This window comes from Talpa occidentalis, unplaced genomic scaffold (genome assembly GCF_014898055.3).
Source record: "Talpa occidentalis isolate TD23 unplaced genomic scaffold, MPIMG_talOcc4v2.1 talOcc4.15, whole genome shotgun sequence".
Taxonomy (NCBI): Eukaryota; Metazoa; Chordata; class Mammalia; order Eulipotyphla; family Talpidae; genus Talpa; species Talpa occidentalis.
The window spans coordinates 2,715,852-2,736,827 of NW_023601543.1; the positions used below are offsets into that span (position 1 = coordinate 2,715,852).

At 52.4% G+C, this 20,976-nt stretch overlaps 1 protein-coding gene across 5 annotated transcripts in view; it reads right to left on the bottom strand.

Moving 5' to 3' along the window:
• Positions 1–20,976, bottom strand: part of MAMLD1 (mastermind like domain containing 1) — an 83,859-nt gene that overhangs the window by 25,908 nt on the left and 36,975 nt on the right. For 3 of the 5 annotated variants that reach the window (XM_054695510.1, XM_054695508.1, XM_054695511.1), the window contains exons 2-3: positions 13,640–13,798; positions 516–2,222 (exon numbers count right to left, since the gene is read on the bottom strand). In XM_054695510.1, the coding sequence (XP_054551485.1) occupies positions 516–2,222; positions 13,640–13,735 (1,803 nt within the window). In that variant the 5' untranslated portion in view covers positions 13,736–13,798. Of the gene's footprint in view, positions 1–515; positions 2,223–13,639; positions 13,892–20,976 lie in introns of those variants that run through there. The other 2 variants (XM_054695509.1, XM_054695512.1) reach the window with 1 other exon arrangement.

Sequence of the window (20,976 nt, forward strand, 5' to 3'; positions counted from 1 at the left end):
CATTGAACGATACGTCGCGCCACCTGCTGACCTCTCCTTTTCATCTAGGCCCTGCCCCTGCACCCAGCGTGGCGATGACTAGCGCACCAAGCCTGCTCAGGAAAACTGCGGTGGCATTTCTAGAAGGCCCAGTGTGCATCCTCATGCCAGCGAGGGCAAAATTCAAATGCTCCTGCGAAATTTCCTTCCACCCTAAAGCCATGGCATCACTAGTCCTGTGTGAGGGGGGTGTGCCAGGCGGCCCAGGGGCCCTGGTGCGCTGCCAGGCCTCATCTCCCCGCTTCCCTCCCCTGGCTGTCTCTGCAGCTGCAGCACGCCTCCCAGGGAGGTGAAGTGACCTGACCAAAAGCTGAGACTGTCACCTTGGATCGTGACTACCGTGCTCTGACCACAACGAATTAGCTGCTTTCAATCCACTTTTCCAGACTCGAGCCCGGTCTCCAAAAACAGCCAAGCACCACTAGCACCGTCCTTATTTCCAAAACAGCAGCGCACAACAGAGCGAGATCTCTTACCTGTCTGGGCAGAGAGGGCATGGGCTCCGAGGCCAGCGAGCGCTGGCAGCGCGGCGGCGGCTGCATCATCTGCTGCAGGAGGTACGGGGCGTGGTCGGGCTGCGGCTGCAGCTTCAGGGTGGCCGTGGCGGAGGAGGAGGCGCTGGGCACCGAGGCCGAGGCCGGTGCAGGCTGCTGCAGGTAGTGGAGCAGGGACTGCTGGCGAGAGGTAGTGGGCAGCGACGGCATCTTCTGGGGGCCTGGGTCGGCCACAAAGTGTGACAAGGGCTTGGTGTTGCTGAAAGAGAAGGGCTCTGGGGCCCCACGGCCGGGGCTGGCCAGCCCCTGCTGCATGATCATGCTCAGGGTTTTGGAGGAGCTGGCGCTCAGGGGCTTGAAGACGGCGTTCGCGGATGGTGGCGGCGGCTGCGGGCCCAGCTGGTTGCCAGCGGGAGCAAGCGAGCGGATGAGCGGGCACTGCGGTGTGAAGGACTGCTGCGGCAAGCTGGGGCTAGACAGCTTCTCGGGGCGGTAGGGCGGGGATGGCCCCGGGGTGCTGGAGGGCAGAGTGGACAGCAGGTGGCCCGGCGGGCTTTTGACGGTGGAGGACACCAGGTTGGCCAGGATGGAGTTCTGGGAGCTGAAAGGTGGTGGCGGCTGCAGCGCCGGGCTGGGGAGCTCCTCGGGGGCGTAGGGCAGGGCAGGCCCCAGTGCGGCGTTGCCACCAGGTGCCATGCTGGAGAGTAAGGCATTGGGCGAGCCCTGGACAGCGCTCCCTGGTAGGTTGCTGGACGACAGGCAGGACACCATGAGGTTCTGGGGGCTGAAGGGTGGCGGCGGTGGGTGCGGTGAGGGCACTGGGCGGTAAGGGGGCGAGAGGCCAGGAGGAGGCAGACCAGACCAGCCAGGGGCGGGTCCTGGTGGCTTGGTGGCCGACCCCTGCTTGCTGGCCGCCAACACCTTCAGCTGGTGCGCATGATGCCACTGAGGCACGGGGAGGGGGGGCAGCGCGACGGGGAGCGTGGCCGGTGCTGGGTTCTTGGCCGGCGCCGCCGCATTGCTGGGGGACACCATCTGCTTACCGGCAGCGGAGATGGCGTAGTTGAGCCCTGCGGAGGAGGGTGGGACGGGCAGTGACACGCCAGCCGCCTGACTGCAGCTGGACGTGAACTCCTTGCCGGAACTGAGGCTCTCCAAGTGCGGCATCTGAACCGAAGGCTTGGGGGTTGCGCCCAGCGTGGCCTGGGGGTGATCTAAGACCAGGGGTTCTTCTGGTTTGGTCCCCAGTATCTTCTCCAGATCTAGGTCACTCGGAGAAGGTTCTTGAATTTTGGTCAGCTCCTCCAGCAGCTCCTGAAGCTCCTGGTCTACCGCAGGCAGGCTGCTGCTGGCGGCGCTCTTGTCGTAGTACGGAACGGGGGGCGCTTTCAGGCCCATCTCTGCAGGTGGCGCTCCCGCAAACGGCGAGCCCATCACACTGCCATTCATGGGGTTGTTGTCCAGTAGTAACGCGTGGCCAGCTACTCCCATGGCCGCAGGGCTAGGGGTCATTGCTAGTGACGCGACCTGCAGCTCCGCACAGGGCGTGCTGGCCTGGGCGCCTTGGCCCATCGAAAGGGTGACATCTTCAAGGCAAGGCCTCTTGATTTTATTAGGGTAGCCCCCGTCAGCCATGCCTGGAAACTGGAAGTTGTCTCCTTCCTGTCTCCTCTTAACAGTTCCCTGTGGCTGGAGAGAGAGAGAGAGAGAGGAAGAGAGAGCGAGCTTTTTACAGAGGTATGGCACACTAACACTAATGAACAGGAAACATGCGAGCTAAAACAAATGTCTCGTTTACAGACTTCAAGTTGTCAAAACGACATGATACAGCCCAGTTTTGGAACCCTCACGCTTGTTTCTGTGTTTCATTTAAACTGGCTTCTTGTATTTCAGTAGAGATAACAGAAAGCCCTGCAAGGGCCAGGCTCTGCCTGCCTCTGGGAGGGCTCCAAGAACCATTTTAAGGGGGGGCACCACCAGCAGGTGCGGCGTCTCAGAGCAGATCAGAAACGGCTAAGACAGTCTTAGTCCCTACCTGTGTCTCCAGCTACCCTGGGGTTTACAGAAGGAAAAGCGCAACAGAGACGTGAACTCTGAGCTGCCCCCTGTCCTGGTTACACGCAGGGCCTGCAGGGAGCCTTTCGAGGAGGAGACAGAGGTGGCATGTTCCTCGGGGCTGCTGCCTAAGATACGCTGCTTAAAGGAGAACTCGAGTGAGGATCAGTCACTGCAACATGGTTCCACTTATTTTTACACACACACACGCACACAAAGCTATGCACACAGAGAAACAAGTTGGAAGAAAGTACGCGCAACCATTTGGAGTCAACTCTTGCTTATTTTTAATAAGGATGACTTGTAATCCAAAAACAAACCATATAAAGCTATCTAAATAAGAAATTCCTCTCTGCAGATGCATCCTCAGGTTGTGAGATAGGAAACAACAGGAAAAGGCCCCACTTTGCCATCTGCACCTTGGGGGGAGGGCTGCCCACCAGCTAGAAAAGCATCGGCTTTGGGAACAAAGCAAAGCTGGGGGGAAGGTCGGATTTTCCTCCTCTCACACGGCTTCACATAGTCATCCGTGGCCGCCAAGTTAACGAGCATGGCCTGCAAGAACAGGGGACAGGGGAAAGGAACGCATTGTGTGGTAACGATCACAACAAGGACAGGAAGAGGGGGCGTGGAAGCCACCTCAGTGCCAACAGTCACACAGATACATTTCTCTGACAGCACTTTTGCACGTAGCTTTGGAAGCCTTACTAGGACATCTGAGCCGGTGCCTACACTGGGCTCATGGGGACCACCTGCTAGTGTGATGGTGCTCAGGACATCTTAAGCCTTGCTGCACCCCAGAAGCTCTTAGAAACATCCAGAGCGCCAGGCTCTAATGGCTCAGGTTCCTCCTCCAGAGAGAAGAAACATCCTTGCTGGCTGATGTGGGGGAGCCACATGGCTCAGGGCCCCATCCCCAGGCAGGCACATCTAGGTCCTGGCCTTGCCACGTGGGCCCTACGAGGCCCCATTTTTTTCATCTGTCCACAGAGCAGTTTTAGTTCTTGTGTCACAGAACTGCTTTACGAAGGGAAATGCAGGTCTGCTGGCTCCGCGCTCTCTGCAGGGCTGCACCCATTAAGGACAGGGAAAACCACAGCTGTCATTTTAGATCAAATGCAGCAAACAGCTCGGTACACAGGAATGACTTCCCCACTCAATGTCTTGTTGGGGGTGGCAGGGCTCCTGCCAAGCTTCTAGATCCTTCTGAATAAACCTTCCAGCATCACTCAGGGGCTTCCAGTCCCTGTGGCCTTGGTGACAGCAAGCTCTTGGACCAGCTACCAGCACAGGATCCTGCCCACACACTGTGGGACTTGTTCTTTTTTCTTGTACAATAAGCTACCCATCAACGCTGCCAGGATTTCCACAGAGCTTATCTCAACCTTCTCTTTGGACAGCAAATGAAATGGGGTGTGATTTGCTTGTGGCCACACAGGGGAAAATAAGGACACTAGACCCCAGGTGTCCGAACTCCCAGCCTGAGCCACGTGGTCTGGCTTTTGGGGGGCGGTTGGGGGAGGGGAAGTGAGGACCGGGGCCCTGGGGTCTTTCAGAAAGGACTGACTTTATCTCCATCCACCACCTCCTGCCAAGCCCCATTTCATAAGCGGGAGGACAAAGCCACCAATGTGATCCCCGAGACCTTATAAACACTCGTTAAAATGCACTGGAAAGCATGTGATGTCTTCCCCACCCCCTGACGAGAAAACAAAGGCAACCCTTCTGAGAGGGGCCAAGTTCAGCTCTGAAGTCAACATTATTTGTGGTTCTGTCTGAACAATGACATACGGCAATTCCTCCTTTCCTCCGTTTTTAGTCCAGAATGGCAAAAAGGGGCACAGATTTCTTGGAAAAGGTCTAGATTTTAAGAGAACAGTCCAGGCTCATGAAGTGGGATCAGGAGAAAGACCAGCCCGTGTACACAGACAACTCTTCCCAAGGGAGTCTGGCAGCTGCGGAGACCCTGCGTTTGGACACTCGCTGCAACTTGACATGGGTGCCAACCAAAGGCCACCCCGAACAGGCCCAGTTCCTATGGGGGGGATGGGAGGCAAGAGTGAAGGTACCCTGGAGAGACCAGCTCAGGGAGCCTCGCTTTCCCACCACTGGGCACCAGGGATGTGGGTGCTGGGCAGAACTTGTCAGTCAGGTGGAAACAGCTGGGGTTCGTTTGGGCTCCCCCATCGGGCTCCCTGTCGCCCCGTGCTGTGCAGCTCAGCCAGTCTGCTCACTGGTTCTCTTGGCCTCTCCCCAGTACACCCATCAGTGACTTTCTGCCACACTGACACATCCCCCTAGCAGCTTCCCAGAACCTGAGTTTGGCCACCAAGATGGGTTCTTGGGCCCTCTGAGACCACAAGGGTCCCCGGTAGACTGGCCTCTGGAGGGGAGGGGGCCCGAGAATTGAGAAGATAATGTCGCCCAGGGCTGGGTTTTCGGGAAGAGAATGAGAGGAGGAGCTGCTTGATGTCTTTGGGCAGACGCCTCTTCAGCAGGTGCTTTTCAGAGGCGAGTCCCCAGCCCTGAGACTGACATTTCGGGAGAACAGACAGGATCGCCAGCATTTCCAGAACGGCAGGACATGAGACTTTGGAGACTCCCACGGGGGTGGGGAGTGGCAGGGAAGCTTGAGTGAGGTTTGCCTTCAAGAGGACTTGGCCTGTTGCAGGAACAAATCTCTGCCAACAAATGGTTTGGAGCAAGACCCTGGAGGAGCCGACAGGGATTTATTGGTGCCCTGACTTGTGCTCAGCCAGCAGAAGCTGCGTGCGCAGCACCAGTGCACAGAGTCACACTGGAAAGGGGACCTATTGTGCACCTCTTCCCACTGTAAAGTAAATGGGTCCCCACTTTGGTGAACTAATGCTGTGACTTTCTTCCTGGAGTGCGCCTGTGGAGAAGAGCTGGATTCCCTTCTCCCCCTCCTGTGTCCCTGGTGGGAGCGAAGGCCAAGGGAGCTGGATGGGCCAGTAGCATCCTTGTGCCAACGGAGACACTCCTGAAGTAAGTCCAGCCCAGACCACTTGGGGACATAGATCAGACAATCTCTCCAGTCAAGTTAAGGCCTCCCCAAAATATCTCTATGGATCTTCCACAAGGAATTGTTGGAACAAAGAGAGCGCGTGCAGGGACCAGTGAGGTATTAGTAGGGCTGCTGGTGCATCTCCGGGCATGACTCCCGGCAGAGCTCATCTGGGGCAATGAGGAGCCCCACCCAGGAGATGGCAACAACAAAGCCTTGGGGGATCTGAGCTGTGCAAATCACGCCCCACAAGGGGGGGCAGGCTCTCCATCACCTCACCTTTGGCACCTCAGCTGTGAGCACAGCAGCAGTGGCCCTTCCTACAGACAGGCCCCAAGAGGCTGCCATACATGGTCAGGACCAGAGTTAACAGTGTTGCCTTCCTGGGGGGTGCCCCTCCCCACCACCAGGACACCAATGAGAGTAGTTGAAATGGGGGGAAGAGAAAATCAGCTGCTCAGGGCTCAGCGCCTTCTGCCCCTATACCCAGGTGCAGAGCTCTGATTTGTGGGGATAGAAGCTTCTACAATTTGGGGGGGATCCTCTTTATGAAGGAGAACATAAGCAAGAAGCACCAAGTGAGTAGCAGGCCCTGGAAGGCTTGGAGGCTGAGGCCAGCAGCTCACATGGTGACTTGGCGTCGGCCTGTGTCCCAAGAACAGGCTTCATAAAAAGGCAATGCGCCTGATTCCACAGCAGAAGCATCACTGCCTGAGAAGCCCGAAAGCCTGATAGTGAGGGTGGGAGAAGACCCAGAGACACCCGGAGGTCACATGCTTTCTGAGTGGGCACACAATGGCTGCCCAGCGCCAACTTCTGCTCGAAAATCTGTCTCCAGATGCACCAGCCCCGTGAGCAGGCCTGTGAGCCCACCATCCACAAGCTGACGCCAGAGAAGCGGCGGCCCAGAGGGGCCCAGTGGAAGGCACAACAGGGTGGTCCTGGGCCCTGACGGGCTCCAGGTCCTCCTCTGCCCCCCGAGCTTTATCAAGGCTGCTTGGCCAATCTAAACGGTGTCTATTTAGGTGCGGGGTGTGACTTCCTAAAGAGCGCACCATCGCAGTGTAATGACATAAGTGTGTGACTTATGGCCTCTTTTTTAAAAAAATTGAAGTCAAATTCGCACTGCAGGAAGGGAATCTTGGGAAGCTCACGATGCTGCACTCAGTGCTGAGTGAGGCCGACCTTGCACAGGCACTGGAAGCTGCTGTGTGGTCGTGTGTGCCCAGCTGGCGCGGACACCACACAAGCAGTACCTCTGTCCACTCTGCAAATGCAGCTTTGTGGCCCTAAAATAGCCTTAAGCGTGGTCGACTTCACTCAGCAGCTCTGCCCTGTGGGGCCGGTCAGCCGGGCTCCTGCGCTGCCTTCCTGAGCCACCGCGGGCAAGGAGAACCATCGTACACCAGTCAGGGTAAAATAGTGCGAATCTGCCACTGAAAGAAGGGTCAGCTAATCCCGCTGTGAGGTGAGAGATTGCTCACCCAAACTTAGCCTTCCCTCAGCTGTGCGTCTGAGACCACTAGTCTTTCCTGCAGTGAGTCCTAGTTCAACTCTGCCTCAGAGCGCACAGCAACAGCAGAGGGCTACATGTGCGGAAGAGTGAGTCTAAAATATCACTTCTTTCACTCCATGTGGAAAGTGTCTGCGATTCCATCATGGAATGTGTCACAGGACCTGGAAAACTCCCGGCCTGCGCGTGCGCGTGCGGTGGAAAAGCGACGACGGCAGTGGCAGAGGTGGTGGTGACATGACAGAGGTGGAAGTGGCAGGCGGTGGCGGCGGTGCTGGTAGAGATGGGGTAGTGGTGAGGGTGGGAGCGGAGAGGTGGGTGAGGTACAGATTACAGGAGCGGCGGTGCTGGTGGTGGAGACAGACGAGGTGGAGCTGGGGTGAAGGTGGTGGTAGTGGAGGAAGAAGCGGAGATGAAAGGCGCCGTGGAGCTAGTGAACAGGGTGAGGTGGCGCTGGTGTTGACGGGGAGGTGCTGATGGAGGTGGCCATGCTGATGGCCCTGGTGGAGGCGGATGTGGGGGAGCTGCCATGTGGGATAGCGGAGGGAGGGGTGATGGGGAGTGTGTGCCGTGACAATTGGGGGCTCTGCCTGGGGTGCTGCCTTCTGCTGGGACGTCTCTGAGAGCAGCTCCGCAGGCCGGACCGGAGGAAGAAGGCCCTCTCTCAACATGGTATCAAAAGAATCCTCAGCACTGGCTTCTCACAGTCATTCATAATTATCTTTTTCTCACCTGTAAAATTAAAGTTGAATTCCTGGTGAAAACACAGGAGACTTTTGTTTGCTAAAATGCTGCCAATGAAGTAATTTTATGTCAGATTTAACTACAGGAAAGGGCAAGGCATTGCTAAGTTCCTTAGCTGTCATGTAGTTAAAAAAAAGAATGGACAGCGCCGAGCTACTGTGCACTCAGCTCTTTGAAGCCGTATATTCAGAAAGCAGATGCGGGGTGTTGGTGTTTGGGGGCTGGCTTCCTGGAGGTATTTTATATCAGCAAATTCATTGTTCTAGATGCCAAAGGCTTGGCTTGAAGGAGCAGAGGATGCAGGGAAAGGTTCTGCCTTTCTGACAGTGTCTCAAAGACTGCACAGGCAGCCTGGATACTGGACAACTTCAGCACCTGAACCTTATTCTAGAAAGAGAGAGCTAGAAAGAGTGGCCCCGGATGCTGACCACATCCAGAGGGGGGGCTCGAACTATACAAAGCTGGATTTCCAGGGGCCCAGAGCAGAACCCCATCCCCAGTGGGAGCACACACGGGGACAGGGTGAACCAGCCACGGAAGGAGTTGGAATTCTGGTGGGACAGACAAGAGCCAGCACGGGGCGTAGGCAGCACACCTCGAGAACTGAAGCAGCAAGCGGTGATATCAGAGTGGCCAGGAGGATGACCTGGGGGAGAGCTCTTGGCATATTCCAGGGGTGGGCAGGTCGGTGGGGGGGAAGTAGCAGGAGCCCCAGTGGGTCTTTTCTGCCAGGAAAAGAGGTTGGGTTGGAAGCAGCTACAGTGGGAAGCCATTCGGTGTCAGTTAAGCACAGGCAGGAGCGAGTGGAACTGCTTCAGAAAGGTCTCTGGCTGCTGGTGGGTGAGGGAGAGATGGATAGTGTGGGAGGGACAAGGAACAGTTATAGTGGCCAGCAGTCTGGAGAAGCTGGGGGCCAGGTCGACCACCTCACCAAAGGAGGAAGCAGGACTTCTGGGAAGGCATGAGGACCTGTGATTTTCTTTCCCCCTCATATGGGGACCCAGGAGACTATGGCCTCAGGAAAAATAAACCAAAACCCAGTGGCCTAGATCAAGGGTCAGAACCATTTTCTATAAAGGTCCCAATCGCAACTATCTTAGGCTCTATCTATGAGCCAGGTGGTCTCTGTTGCAACTTAGCATAGGCAATGTTAACAACTGGCTGTGGCTTTGTGCAAATAAAACTTCATTTGCAGGGTCTGTCAACCGCTGACCTAGAGCAAGAGCTGAGCATCTTGCTCCAGAAAGGAAGTAATTTCCAAATTGCCCTCCTCACACTGCTGGGCGGCGGAGAACTGCCTATGACAGTTGCAGTTCAGAGGCCCGTTTCTGAGCTGGAAAAGGCATGCAGTGGCCCCAAAGCCATGTCTCCCCTTCACTCATGACCTGTGACTACTACCCATCTGTTGGTGGGGGCCCTGGGGCTTCTTCAGCTTCCCCTAAAGGAGTGAAGGCTGCCTGCTCTGGAATGCCCACCTATCTTGCCCTTTCCAGCTTGGCGTGCGGTTGAACAACTCCTATCTCACCCGGCAGATTCAAGTATACTCTCCTCTCAGGCCTTCAAGGGTGTCTTTGAGATCACGATCTCTCCTTCTATCCCTGCACCCCAGTCGGGTTCTCTGGAGGCTGCCAAGTTAGGCCTGCACACTGCTGCCTCCCGACACATCCATCTGAAATGGGGCCTTTGCATCCCCAGATGCAGGGCAGGGCTCTGCTGGCATCTGCAGATTTGAATTACTCACTTGAGCCAAGGTTTCCTGCCAATTATCCTGTTCTCTCCCTATTTCCAACTCAAGGTCAAGAGACCATGGCTTTTTCAGAAATGGGTGAATTCACTAACTGGACCAATGACCTGGGACGTGTCCCCTGCCTTTGTGTTTCAACAATGGGGATGGCCTGGACAATTTCTAAGGAGCCTCTGGCCAATAATGAACAGCAGCAATAAGTGTCCTGGGCATCTGAGAGCAGATCTGGAGGTCTGGGGTACAATGGCACCGAGAGATGGTGGGGTGAGGGCAAGAGAATGGGAGCTAGTGACAGCAGCAGCGCACCTGGGCCCTGGTCTGCCTCCCTGCCCCAGACCCTATGGTCAAATCCAGCAGCTTGTGGTCCTTGGGAGGGTGGAGATCTAGTTGGGGGAGGGGGGCTGCAGAGGGGAGGCTTTGATAAGTTGTTGTGTAGGGTCACAGAAATCTCAATCTGTAGCCAAACCTTCCAAGCATACCCCTCCCCCTGCCCCCAGTCAGGAACTGGACCCAAAGGGCAACTTGTGACTCAAATATGCGCAAGCAGAGTCACGCTGAATTCTCCAGGGGTGTTCAGGGAAAGCAAGAAGCCACAGTGGCACAGGCTAGTCTGGAGTCTGGGGAGCCACCAGGCTGTCCCCCTGGTGAACATGCCCCCTGCTGGGGGTGGTGCCTGAGGTTCCAGAGTGTCCACTGTCCTCCCTGGGGCAGCTCAGGCTACAACTGTTCCCCGGGTTTAATGCTGAGTAGGCCGGGGCGGGGGTCAGGCAGAGAGGCCAATGAGGTCAGCTTGGGTTCCTGGAAGTTCAAGGTCAAGCTCCCCAACGCCAGCAGAAGCCGGCTGCAAAATGGAACCCCTTCCCAGCATCCTCCCTTTTGAGCTGACTGAGTCTCAGGTCAATGACTCACAGACCCGGACTCCTGGGACAGAGGCCTCCAGATGCAAAGTCCCGGGGGCATGCCTGCCCCTGCCCTCGCAGAGAAGACCCTCTGCTGCCTGGCGCCCTACTCCGTGGGTGGCTGCACAGGAAAGGGCCCTGCTGCAGGGAGGAGGAGGGAGAGAAGGGAGCGGACAGCTGCGTGCTCCATGGGGAGGATCCCCAAAATAGAAAGGCGCATGAGCATGGCGGGCCTTGACCCAGAATGCTCACAGCTCCGCCATCCATCCGGCTCCCCTGGCGCAGTGCGGCTGCTGAGGGGCCTGAGCTATCCTCAGGGGCCTGGTGTATTTCTACCTGAGCTCCAAGGATGCACATTTCCCATCGTCCTACTGCCAGAAAAAACCCAGAGCCCACACAATTGCTGGCCACTAAACTAAGTGCCAAGAGCAGTAACACCCTGTGTGTTTTTTATTGCACTCGCATCCACAGCTTCTCTGACACCCGGGGAACCTGACCTGGGGGCAGAGGGCAGGTGATGATGCTATTTTACTGGCGGCCGCCCTGGAGCCCAGAGACTCAGGCGAGAGCTCACGGCGGGTGGAGACAGCTGCCTCGCCCGGGGCTGCACGATACAACATCATGGTGATATGGGGATGCAGGATCCTGTACACCGAGCGAGGAGAGACGTGGGCCTTGCGTAGCTCCGCACTCCTCCCTGGGCATCTCTCTGCAGTCACGACAACCGGCTTGAGCTTTCCCGGCCATCGAGAGGGAGAACGGCTGGGAGCGGGGAGAGAATCGGGGCAGGTCGACTCACTGGGGCCTCGGGAGCCAGCCGCTATCGTCACTGAGTGCCGGGACAGACAGGCAAGGCACATAGCGCCCCTTCCTTCTCCAACCACTCCTCTAATGCCTGAAGCACCCCGTTTCATCTGGCACTGCCTGAAGAAAGAAAAAGGTGTCTGCTCAGAGCTCGGACATCTTTGCAACTTGCAGGAGGCTGAGATGCGGGCAGACAGCACGGAGACTCCTGCGCTAGTGACCATGGAACTGCCAACCCGCTGACCCAGGGGTTGTGGGGGTGGGAGGGTGGGGGGAGGGGATGGAGAGCTTAACTCTAGGAGGGACCAAGCGTCCTGCCTCCCGAGCCCTGTGGTGACTGGTTGGGACAGCAGGTTGCTCAGTGATTCTGCCTGTGTGCGTCCTTCAGTCCACAAGTGCCAGGTCCCAGGGCTCCTGCACATGTGTGGCTGATTTCCACAGGAGCAGAGGCTGTCGGGATTGACCAGCCATGAAAATTCAGCAAGAGCTGCCTTGGCTCCTGGCTGGCAGTTGGAGCCGCCCCCCTGCATGTGGGCCCTTCAGAGACCACAGACACCTTCTAAGGAGACGTGGTGTGCACGGTGAAGAGGAGTTATCTGAGGAAGTTGTATTCAACTGAGGCATATTTTTTTTGATGCCCTCAACGGGGGCAAATCCTTGTCTTCTAGCCCACCCTGGAGTTTCGGAAAGAGACAGGGAGAGACAGAAGAACATGAGGTGCCACAGAGAAGGGAGAAGGACCGATCAGGTTCAAGGTGTGGCTGTAAAGCCACGAGAGTGAGATTTTGGCCAGGCTTACTTACAAAGGGCTCTGAAGGCCATCTGCAAAGAGAGGCCAAGGCCAGAAATGGCGTGAGCAGTGGCGACTTTTCCAGTGAAGACAGGGGTGGCCTCTTCAAGGTCCTATTCTGAGAAAAACCCTTCCAGTCTACACCCGGTCAAAACCAAAACCAAAGCAGCTACTGACTAGTCTGTCTAAAACACTGTTGGTGGGTGAGAAGGGAGGAGGACCCCGTAGCTCCCAGCCTGGGTACCCCCTCTTCTCCCCAAGGATGTAGGGACAAAGTGGGTGAAAAGAGTGTGAAAGAAATGGAGCATGGGCTCAGAGGCAGCACCCAGAGCTTTCCCTTCACTGTCTCTGTTGTTGAACATGAAAGAGAAGCAAGACATAAGGGGTACTTGGGGTGGAGGCTAGAGATCACCTCCTGGAAGATGCATGTCTGATTTGGGGGACATGTTGCGGCCAAGTAAGTACTCCATCCCTGCCAGGGCACCCGACCACCATCTCTGTGAGGACTGGCCCCCAGTAAACAAGGCTTTGTAAACATTCACATACTCAACTTGATACCACATTCTCCATACAGCGTCGGTGGTAGGCCAGCAGGGTAAAAACAGAAGCAGGATTCCCCGACACCTGTGCATGTATCAGAACCCTAAATTAAAGGGAAAGCTCACTTACTGAAAAGTGGGTTGCCCTTGGAATTGGAGGAGACAGGTCCTCTAGTCATGTGAAATGACATTACCTCAGAGCCCTGAGCTCCCAGCTCTCTGAACAGGAAGGAAGCAGGCCCACGGCTCTATAAGAGCCATTTCCTCTCTGCTCTATTACTCTCAGAGATTAAGCAGGCCACTCCTCTGCGGCCCCAACACACTGAGATAACAGCCATTGTTCACTGCAGCTCCTGCCCACGGAGCTAATCTTGGTAGGCTGGTGATGTTGCGGGCCTTTTCGGGCAACTCAACCAATCAATGGCCGTCCTGGCCCCTTTATCATCCCGGCTCCTGGAACTACCACTGGAACCCTTAACTCTGACTCTCAGGCCGCGGATGGTGTCTGGTTCCCAGGGAAGAACGTAGGAATTTGTCAAATGAGTTTTAAGAAGGACACCAGGGCCAGAGAGTTGAATGGGGATCCCGTTTTTGTGTCCTACTCACTGGCTTCCGGTTCTCAGTGGGACAAGGAAGCGAACGCAATACATCTTGTGCGTGTCATTCCACATTCCTGTTTCTATTAAGAGAAAAAATAGGCCTCTCTTCCCTCTCGCCCTTCCTCTCTCTCTAGTCGGCAGGAGGGCAGTGCAGAGATCACTGCACTGGGCCCAGAAGGAGCCTGCGCCTGCGTTTCCTGCTCTCCCCAAAACTCACAAGGGGCGAGGCCAGCTCATCTCCTAGCTGTTTTCTAGGTCAGATTTGAGTTCCTTAGATGTGGGGTTGGTTCCCTGCCACCACGTCTGCACAGAGAATTTCAACAACACATCGTACGTTCAAGTTTAAGATTAGAAGCATTCAACACCCCCCTCCCCCCATAGCCCATTGTCTGACCGATTCCTGGAGCTTTCTGGGCTCCTGCCGGTTTCCCACCATGGCGAAATGGGGAAGCATGCTCTTGATTACAAGCCGACTTTTCCAGTCATCCATTGTTTGACCTGCAATTTTATTCTTGACTCTCCAAGGCGCTTCCCCAGCGACCTAGACACAGGGCTTAGGGAGACAAAAAGTAGACTGTCTTTCAGACACGAAGATGAGACCATCGACCCCGAGAATTACAGACTCTCACAGCCAGGTCTGGGTGGAGTCAGCCACATTCCTTTTCCTGTCTCTCCCCACCCCCTCCCTGCATCGCCCCGCCCACCCCCAGAGACCGGAGACATTTCTCCGGGGCAGTGGGCTGTAACTCAAATAACACGGGGTTTCCAGGCCAGGACTGCGGGTCCTCGGGCTGGCCTTGCTTTGTGCGGCGTGCAGCGAGCGACAGCTGGGAGAGGCCTTCGTCCTCTGACGGGCCTCTTACATGGAGGGCACGGAGGCTGGTCCGGTGACGGCTGACAGCCCCCTCGGCAGGACGAGTAAGCTGGATGGGCCGTACTACAAGGGGCAGCCCCAACTCTGGGCCCATAGCCCCTGGCCCAGTGTACAGACCAACAGCTCAAAGCCTGGCACAGTGGAAGGCAGCAACGCAGGTTGGGAGGGCTCGGGAAATGCGGCACACTAGTTTCCAAGGAATGAAGGGGGGGGCGGGGTGATGCCTCCCAGCATAAGCGGCCCACGGCGGGTAAGCAGCCACGGCGTGGGGGAAGCTGGTTTTTTCATGACATGGACATGAAGTGAGCTCTGAGAAGGCGCTCCCATATGAAGGGATTTTCCCTCCCATAAACCTCCCTGGCAGGAGAGTCATGCCGTGAACTGTCAGTGCACACACTTGTTTGGAAAAATGGAGATGTATCCATGACGCCCCGTGCCCCGGGGTGCTCTGACTCCTCGGGACCTTGTACGGAAAACAAGTATAAAAGACGCTGCACGGCGGAAGGAAGGAGATGGCTGTGCGGACGGCACAAGGGCTAGTACTGGGGGTTTTCTTTTCGCCTTAGAGAGCCCAGAGATGGCCTTAAAGAAGCTGGTAACCAAGTGCTAAAGGGCACAGACAAAAAGGCCCGGACAAATGTCTTCTCTCTTTGTAGCTGAAGCACCAGGAAAAGGGCAACCTCCCAGCACAGAAAACCACTCAGGTTCAGTTAAACATCACAAAAGAAATCACAGTCCCACTCCTACCCGAGCGAAGGCCGCCCACCCCCACCTGGCAGCAGTGATTCCTCTCTTCCCGGCCCCTAGTGGACACTCAGGACTTTTGTCCCTACACAGTGGGAGTGAAGACCCCCCCCCCCCGCCCCCGCCAACGTGAGCGGATGGGGAGAGCAAAGGAGGCACTCCTCTGGTTCCAGCCGGAGGGCATCACGGCAAGACTAGTGGGGAGCTGCCACTGTCACCACTGCCCAGCAGCCATGACCAGCCCCCCTTCCCCAATAGCAATGAAGGCTGAGTGGGAACGTCCATGAGCATGTGGCAGACAGGAGATGGTCCCTCCTCCTCCCGGTCAGAACATCATCAGAGGAAGTCAGATAAAATGGAAGTTCTAAATAAGATCCACTTTTATAATATCCCAAAATGTCTGTGTTTCAGTAGAAAAGTCACTCCTTATACCCAGAAGCAGGACGATCTCAACGAGGCGCCAACACTGAGACAACACAGGAGTCAGAATCATTTACAAGGATTTTAAAACATGATCGTTAGAATGGTTCAACCGAAATTACACACATTATTGAAACAAACGAAAATAATAAAGTCTCAGCAAAGAAAGAGAATCTAAAGAACCAAACAGAAATTCCAGAACTGAAAAATACAATAACTAAAGTAAATTTAATGAAGGGCTTCAAGAGAATGGGATCTACAGAAGGGACGTAGTGAAAATCAGAACAATAAAAATTCCCCCAGCTGGACACAGAAAGAAAAAGAAACTGGCTAAAATGAATAGCATCTCAGGGACATAGGGGATCATAAAAAAAATCTAAGGTTCATGTCACTGGAATCCCAGGAAAGAGAGGAGAGACTAGGACTAAAAAAGCATTCAAAGAAATAACGACTGAAAACTTTCCCAATTTGACATTAGACATAAACCTGACAATTCAAGAAATGGAGTGAGCTCCTAAAAGCATAAATAAAACCCACATCAAGAGCCATCATCATCAAACTGCTAAAATGTTAAGGGAAATCTTGAAAGTAGTAAGAGAGAAAAGAGACTTAGAGACTTTACCCACTCCCTGGATCAATGAGGTAAACGTAGGAAGAATGATGTAAATGCTTGAAGAAAAAATGGAAAATCTTCATGACGTTGGTCTTGGCAATGGGTTTTTAGCTATGAGAGCAAAAGTATGAGCAACGAAAGAAAAAAACAGATAGATTGGACTTCATCAAAATTAAAAACTTATCTGCATCAAAGGGCATTATCAAGAAAGTGAAAAGACAACTTATCAGATGGAAGAAAACATTTACAAATCTATACCAGCTAAGAGTCTAGTATCTAGAATACATGAAGAAATCTTACAACTCCGCGATAAATAGAAAAGCAATCAGTAAAATATGGGCAAAGCTCTTGAACACACATTTCTCCAGCAGAGACACACTGACAAGCACACGGGATCGTTTTCATAGGATTAGGGAATTAGGGAAATGCAAATCAAAATTGGGACATACCACTTCCCTACCACTAGGATGGTTATCATTTAATAAATAAAAAAAAAAAAGGAAAATAACAAGTGTTGAGAATATGGAAAAACTGGAACACTGATGTATTGCTGGTGGGAATATAAAATGTTACAGCTGCCGTGGAAAACAGTTTGGCAGTTCCTCAAAAGGTGAAACACGGAAATGCCTTCTGACCCTACAATAGTACTCCTAGGTATATTCCCCAAAGAACTGAAAGTAGTACTCAAACCCTTCCATACAAGTGTTCACAGCAGTGTTGCTCACGATGACAACCCAAATGTCTATCAATGCATAGATGGCCGAGCCAGTTTTGGCCTAGCCACCCACGCTGGGGGCTGTGACCCAGCCAGGGAAAGGAATGAAGCACCCATCCCTGCTGCAACGTGCTAGAACCTTGGCAACATGTTCAGTGAAAGGAGCCAGTCATGAAAGGCCACGTAGTATAAAATTCCATTTACATGAAATATCCACAATCAGTAAATGCATAGAGACAGGAAGCAAACCGGTGGCTGCCAGGGGTTGGGCAGAATGGGGAGTAACTGCTTAATGAAGATGGGGTTTTTTTTGTTGGTGATGCAAATGTTTCAGAACTGAATAAAGAGGGTGGCTTAGTACACTGTGAATGTACTAAGTACCACCCAGGGTTACGTGAATTTCATCTTTAAAAAAAAAAAAGTGACAAAACCAAATGCTGGCGATGATGGGAGAAATAAAATAGGATTAGGGATGTAAACTGCTCACTCCAACAGTGCTGGTGGGAATGTACAATGGCACAGCCACTTCGGACACCTGTTTGATAGTTTCTTTAAAAACGGAACATGCAGCTGCTTATGTGACCCAGCAGGCTCGCTCCTGGGTATCTATCCCAGAGTGATAGAAATTGTATTCACACAACACTTTGCAAATGAGTGCTTACAGCAACCAACTACTAGCACCAGCCCAGAAATCCTTAAATGAATGAATGGCTAAATGAACTGGTACATCATACCATGGATTACTGCTCAGTAATAACAAGGCATGACTATTGATACATACAATGGCCTGGATGAATCTGCAGAGAATTATGCCTAGTTAAAAAAGAAATCCCCAAAATTTACATACTGTGTGACTCCATTTCTATTACATTCTTGCAAGGATTAAGGAGCAGGTGGGAGTGGGAAGGAAGTAAATGTGTCCATAAATGGGCAACAGGAAGGATACATGCAGTGATGGAAATATTCCGCACCTTGCAGCCCCATTGTGATACTGTATTATGTTTTTGCCAGATGCCATTACTAGGTAAAGCTGGGAAAAGGGTATATGGGATCTATTTGTGTTATTTTTCATAATTGTATATAAATCACAATATCAAAACAAAAACCCAGTTACTATCACATTGATGCAGAAAAAGCAGAAAAAGCACTTGATAAAATTCAATACCCATTTATAGAAAAAGTCAGAAAATCAGAAATAGACAATATTTCCTCAACTTGATAGAGAAAATCTACAACAAACTTATAGCTAACATCACACTTAATGATTAAAGACAGAATGTTTATCCTCTAAGATGGTAGCAAGGTAAAGATGTTTGTTCCTTCATGGATAGTCAACATAGTGTTGGAAGTTCTAGCTAGTTCTTCATTAAGGGAAGACCATGAGGTAGAAGGCACACACACTGGAAAGAAAAGAAGTAAAACTATCTGTTTGCAGCTGACATGATAATCTACATGGAAAATCTTAAGGAATCTACAAAAGAATGCCTGGGCGCCTCCCCAGTGGCACAGCGGTTGAACGCTGGGCTGCAAAGCTACCCGCAGCCTCTGTAGCATTGGTTTGATCCGCGACCGCCAGGCAAGGGTGCCACATGGCGCGCAGACCTCTCCTGCCGCCCGCTGTTCCCCTCAGCAGTGTATTTCGTCAGTCTGCCTGTTCTGTTCCCTGCTCTGGCTCTGGTGAATCCTCTCACCCTCCCGAGCTTCTGACTGTACCCAGTGCTTGTATAAATAAATAAATAAATCTTAAAAAAAAAAAAATGTCTGGAACCAATAAGTGAGTTCAGCAAAGTCTCAGAATACAAGATCAATATACAAAAATCAGTATGGACAAACAATGGACTCATAGACACTGGATTTAAACAATATCATTCAGTACTGCACAAAAAATACTCAGGTATAGATCAAGTATGGGACTTATATGCTGAAAACTACACAGTAATGATGAGAATAATCAAAGATATAGATGAATGTTCATCAATTGGAATACCTGACATGGTAAAGATGTCAATTTTTCCCAAATCCATTTACAGACTCAACCAATTCTAATCAAAATCCCAGCAAGATTTTTTTGTAGACAAAGACAAGATTATTCGTTATGTGGAAACAAGATTAAATTTATGTGGAAAGGCAAAGGAAGTGAAAGAACTCAAACAATTTGGAAAAAAAAAAAAGAATAAAATGGAAGGAATCAGTGTGCCCGGTTTCAAGACTTAATATAAGACTACATTAATCCAAATTGTAGAGTGTGGGCAGACGGATAGACACACAGATAAGTGGAACAAAACAGACAACCCAGAAATAGACCCACACAAATATGTCCAATTCATTTTTTTTTTTTTTTTTATAGAGGCATGTTTTATTTATTTATTTTGTTTGTTTGTTTGTTTTGTTTATACATGCACTGGGTACAGTCAGAAGCACGGGAGGGTGAGAGAATTCACCAGAGCCAGAGCGGGGAGCAGAGCAGGCAGAAGGACCGAAGTACACTGCTGAGGGGAGCAGCGGGTGGCAGGAGAGGTCTGCGCACCATGTGGGATCCTCCGCCGGTGGCCGGGGAGCAGCCGGGGATGGAACCGGCGCCGCAGAGGCCGCGGGCAGCTTCGCAACCCAGCGCTCAACCGCTGCGCCACCGGGGAGGCCCTCCAATTCATTTTTTACAGAAGTGCAAAATCAATTCGGTGGAGGAATGGTAGCATTTAAACATGTGCTTCTGGGACAACTGAACTTCTACAGGCAAAATATGAATCCTTACTAAAATTCTTACACAAAAATCAACTCAAAACAGACCATAGAGTTAAACATAAGACACAAAACTCTAGAAGTTTTAGGAAAAAGTAAGAAAATCTTTGATATGTAGAGCAAGGCAAAAAGTGCTTTCTTAGACTTGACATCGAAAGCATGAGCCATAGAAAGAAATATTGATAAACTAGACCTTGTCGAAAGTAAAGCCCTCTGCTCTGTGGAAGACCCTACCGGCAGACTGAGGAGACCGGCTCCAGGCTGGGCCCGAGTATCTTACAAGCCTCATATCCGGAAAAGGCCCAGAGTCTAGAATATATGAAGAATTTCAAAAAAGCAATAGTAAGAAAAGTAATCAGAAACCAGGCAAAAGCCCTCTTCCTCCGAGGAGATTATACACATGACCTAACAGCACACGCAAGGATGTTCTAAAACACATCATTCGCCACTGAGCTGGCACCGCACACCTACCAGGAAGACCTACAAAAGCAGCTCACTTGACATTGCTGTGGGGACACGGCGGACAGCCGCTCTGGAAAATGGCTTGGTCGTTTCTTGTAAAATGAAACAGCAACTCCTGTGTGAGCAACAGCGCTGCAGGGCACGGATCCCAGACAAACAAAAATTGATGTCCACACAAAAGCCTGCAGCAATGTCAATTTCCTGGTGGAAATCGGGGTGGACCCCTAATTTTGATGCTGTCCAGTTGTTATATGAGATGGAACCATCGGGGGCCTCTTTGTACCATGTTTGCAACTTCCGTGTGTCTGTAATAATTTCAAAATAAGACGCTCACCCCTATGCGATAAAGAGCTCAGTGTCCAGCCTCTGGGACACTGATTCGCCTTAGTGCTTCTGGGACATGTCTTAGTAGCGTGGGTTTTTTTCCCCAAGCAATTTATAAGAGCTTGTGAAGCCTTATATTTTTATATTTTTGGAAAAGCAATTCTTATTCACAATAGCCAAGGTGTGGAAACAACGTAAGTACCCACGGACAGAAGATGTGGTCTATACATGCAGCGGAGCACCACTCAGCCATCAGAAGAGACAAACTCATGCCATCTGCGACAACATGGACAGAACCCGAGGGGATGACACTAAGCAAAATAAATGAGGAGAAAAACAAATATTGGATGACTTCACTCATATGTGGAATATAAAGAAACAAAGCAAAGGGACAGACAAAACCAAACCACAACGGTCTAGAAACCTGACTGCAGAGTTGAGGCTACCAGGGCAGGAGGAGAGAGGGTGGGAAGCAAAGGGGGAGGGGCCCCACGGACTATGGTGCAGGACTGTGGGTGCCTTGGTGGTGGGTGTGGTGTGGGGCCACGCATCTGAGGAGGGGTGAACCTCCCAATCAAATACAGTGTTGTCCACCAATGTTACCTCGACAAAAAATGAAAAAGTAAAGAAAGTTAAACCATTCCCAACCCAATCTTTTTTGAGAGTCTCGGGGGTCAAGTCTGAGGCCTCAACTGCTGACCTTATTTGTTCACATACCACAGTCTGGAGACACCACAATGAGGGTGCGGAGGCACAGAACATACCATCAGCCAACAAGGAGACCTGCCGGCGCAGTCTGCATGAGGAGCGCAGGCCAGATCGCCTTTCAGGTCTGGGAAC